Below are 2,772 nucleotides of genomic sequence, written 5' to 3' on the forward strand. Positions count from 1 at the left end.
CCATCATAACCGAACAAGCAGAGCTGCTGTGCCTCTAAGGACTTACTGCAGTGGTTTGTCAGTCTCCAAAAGACTAAAGCAGTAACCCCAGTGCTGTTAAAAGAAGGTGATGTGAGGCACCTCTGGTTTTGGCTGTGGCAGGTTGGAAGCAGTGCTGTGGTCCCAGGAGGTTAGGGGTGTTTCTGGCATGTATTCAGTAGCCCTTGGCTACCCTGAGCAGCCCCAAAAGGTACTTGGTGATAAGCCCTGAAGGAACTTTGGAAGGGACAAGTTTCAATTCTGACCTTGAAGGATTTTCCCTGGAAAGGCAGAAGTGTTTGAAACTCTCCTTATAGCCTCTGGGATTTAAGCATCATTTGTTCTACAGGCAATTCTGAGCCTTGGCAGAGGGGAGGAAAGAGAAAACAGAGCATTAAAAGAAGCGAAGAGATAGCTGCAGACAAAACTGTGTGTTGGTCTGTGGCCTCGGCACAGCTCAGGCTGGAGCATACTCATTTCCCACCGAGGGACTTTGCTTCCCAGGCACAGTGCCTGGCAGAGCCTTTGGCAGACAGCTCTGTCTCCTGGGTGCTTGGAGAGGAGCACGGGGAGCATCTAGTGGCCAGCTGGCCAGGGCTGTGCTGGGCATTGCCAGGGAGATGCTTATTTGAATCCCAAAGAGAGTGGTGCATTTAAATGAGTAAAGCTTTATCCTGAGATTTGCCCTGTCTCTTCCTGCCTGTGTCTGTGTTCCTCTGCATCTCCCTGCAGAGCTGCTGCAGACTTCCTTCTGCCCTTCTTCAGCCTTAGCAGCCCTCTGCCCCCTGTCTCTCCCTTGGTTGGGGTAAGACCTGGAGCAAGCTTCCAGCTCTGCCCCTTCCATGTGCAGCAGTTTGTCCTTTCCTGGTGCTTCCCTGTGGCTCTGCCAGGACAGTGCATGTAGTTCCACAGGGAACTAGAGAAAGTGATAGCTGAGGGAGAGAAGCTGAGAACAGAGGGAAGAAAAGGGAAATCCTCGGGGTACAGTCTCCAATCCTTAGTGTATTTGCTTGGATCTTGCTGGAGCTAGCCAGGGCAAACTCCACAGGAATTTGTGATAACCCCCTGTAAGGTGCAAAAAAGAACTGAGGCCAGCACAAAGCTCTCCCTTCCCACAGAGAGAAACATCTCCAATCTCCTTCTCTTTGCACACATCTCCAGCAGCCACGAGTCCTCTTTGGCCATATGTCAGAGCAGGTGCCAAGGTGTACCTGCACCTGCTGAGCTACACCAGGAGGCAGCTGTGCAGACTTCCTGGGCATTCTCAGGCTGTTTCTATGGTTGCTCCCCACTCTCCTCCAGGCACCAACACATTGCATCTCTTTTCTGTCTTGTCAGTTTAGTTTTCTCACAGCAAACAAACTCTCCTTGGGACAGCTGAATTTCCAGGAAGCCTGCCAGGGCATAGCCTTCATCTCCATAAAAAGAAATGAAATGGGGAAAAAAAGGAAGAGATTAGGTTCCCCCCAGAAAGCCCCTCGTGCTCCTCTCCTCCTGCTCGGCGGCGTCGGCGCTCATTCAGCTTTCCAAGGCCTTTGGATGGGTTTGCTGGGTGGGGTTGATCCTCTCTGGCTCCAGAGATGCTCTGTCTTTCTGTCTGTATTTCCCTCCCACCCTTCTGTGGTAAATAAGAGCCATGTGTTGCAATGTCAGGCAGTTCCTCTTTGTGAACTGGGATGACTCCAAACAGGGGATGGAGTAAGGCCCAAATATGGGTTTTCATCTCAAAACTAAACATCTTGCTTCTGAGCTCACTTATAAGTTGTTGTGCCTCTGCTCTGCTGTCAGTGGGTTTTCTCTCACTCTTCTCTCGCTCTCCCCCAGCTCCTCCACCAGTGATCTCTCTGGCTACGAGCATGGCTATCTGAGGAGGAGCCCTGACCAGTACAGCTCCCGGGGCAGCATGGAGAGCTTGGACCACTCCTCCCCTGGCTACCACCCTTGTCACCTGTCCCCAGCCAAATCAACCAACAGCATCGACCAGCTCTCCCACCTCCACAGCAAGAGAGACTCTGCCTACAGCTCCTTCTCCACCAACTCCAGCATCCCTGAGTACCCTGCTGCTCCGTTCAGCAAGGAGCACTCCAGCTCCCTGGACAGCGTGCAGTCCCGGGCCGGGCTGCAGGAGGGGATGAGGCAAGCAGACATCAGGTATGTCAAGACAGTCTATGATGCCCAGCAGAGGATCTCTGAGGAGTATGAGGTGAAGCCTTCAGCCTTGCTTCCCAGCGGGGACAGCCGCGGTCACAGCAGGCTCCACGGCCTCGGCCGGCACAGTGCCGCTCCCTCCTGGGCACAGCCAGGCCAGGGCCCCTCCGACAGCAAGAACCAGCCCCACAAGGGACCACCCTTGCCCCCCACTCGCAGTGACAGCTATGCAGCCACCAGGCACCACGAGAGGCCCAGCCCAGGCACTGGCATGGAGCTGAGCAAGCCTGGCCGGACGCAGCCAAAAGGGACCTGGTCATCGCTGCCCAGCACCGCGTCCCAGGGGCCGCTGCTGAAAGCTGCCTTTGGAGAGGGACATCTGCACACTGTGCTGGAGAAGAGCCCAGAGAGCAGCCCCACCATGAAGCCCAAGCAGAGCTATTCCCAGCCCGGACAGCCCCTGCTGCCCACGGGTGTCTATCCTGTACCTTCCCCAGAGCCGCACTACGCCCAGGTGCCCCAGGCTTCTGCCAGCAACAACGGGACCCTTTACCCAGCTCTGGCCAAAGAAAGTGGCTACTCTCCATCTCTCCCAGTCTCTTATGA

General features: G+C 55.0%; 1 protein-coding gene across 1 annotated transcript in view; it reads left to right on the plus strand.

Moving 5' to 3' along the window:
* The window catches only part of SHROOM3 (shroom family member 3), a 27,584-nt gene that overhangs the window by 8,413 nt on the left and 16,399 nt on the right, over window positions 1–2,772 (plus strand). Inside the window, exon 3 of the mRNA XM_009074105.1 lies at window positions 1,843–2,770. Within this exon, the coding sequence (XP_009072353.1) occupies window positions 1,843–2,770 (928 nt within the window). The remainder of the gene's footprint in view (window positions 1–1,842; window positions 2,771–2,772) is intronic.

This window comes from Acanthisitta chloris, unplaced genomic scaffold (assembly GCF_000695815.1).
Source record: "Acanthisitta chloris isolate BGI_N310 unplaced genomic scaffold, ASM69581v1 scaffold28284, whole genome shotgun sequence".
Taxonomy (NCBI): domain Eukaryota; kingdom Metazoa; phylum Chordata; class Aves; order Passeriformes; family Acanthisittidae; genus Acanthisitta; species Acanthisitta chloris.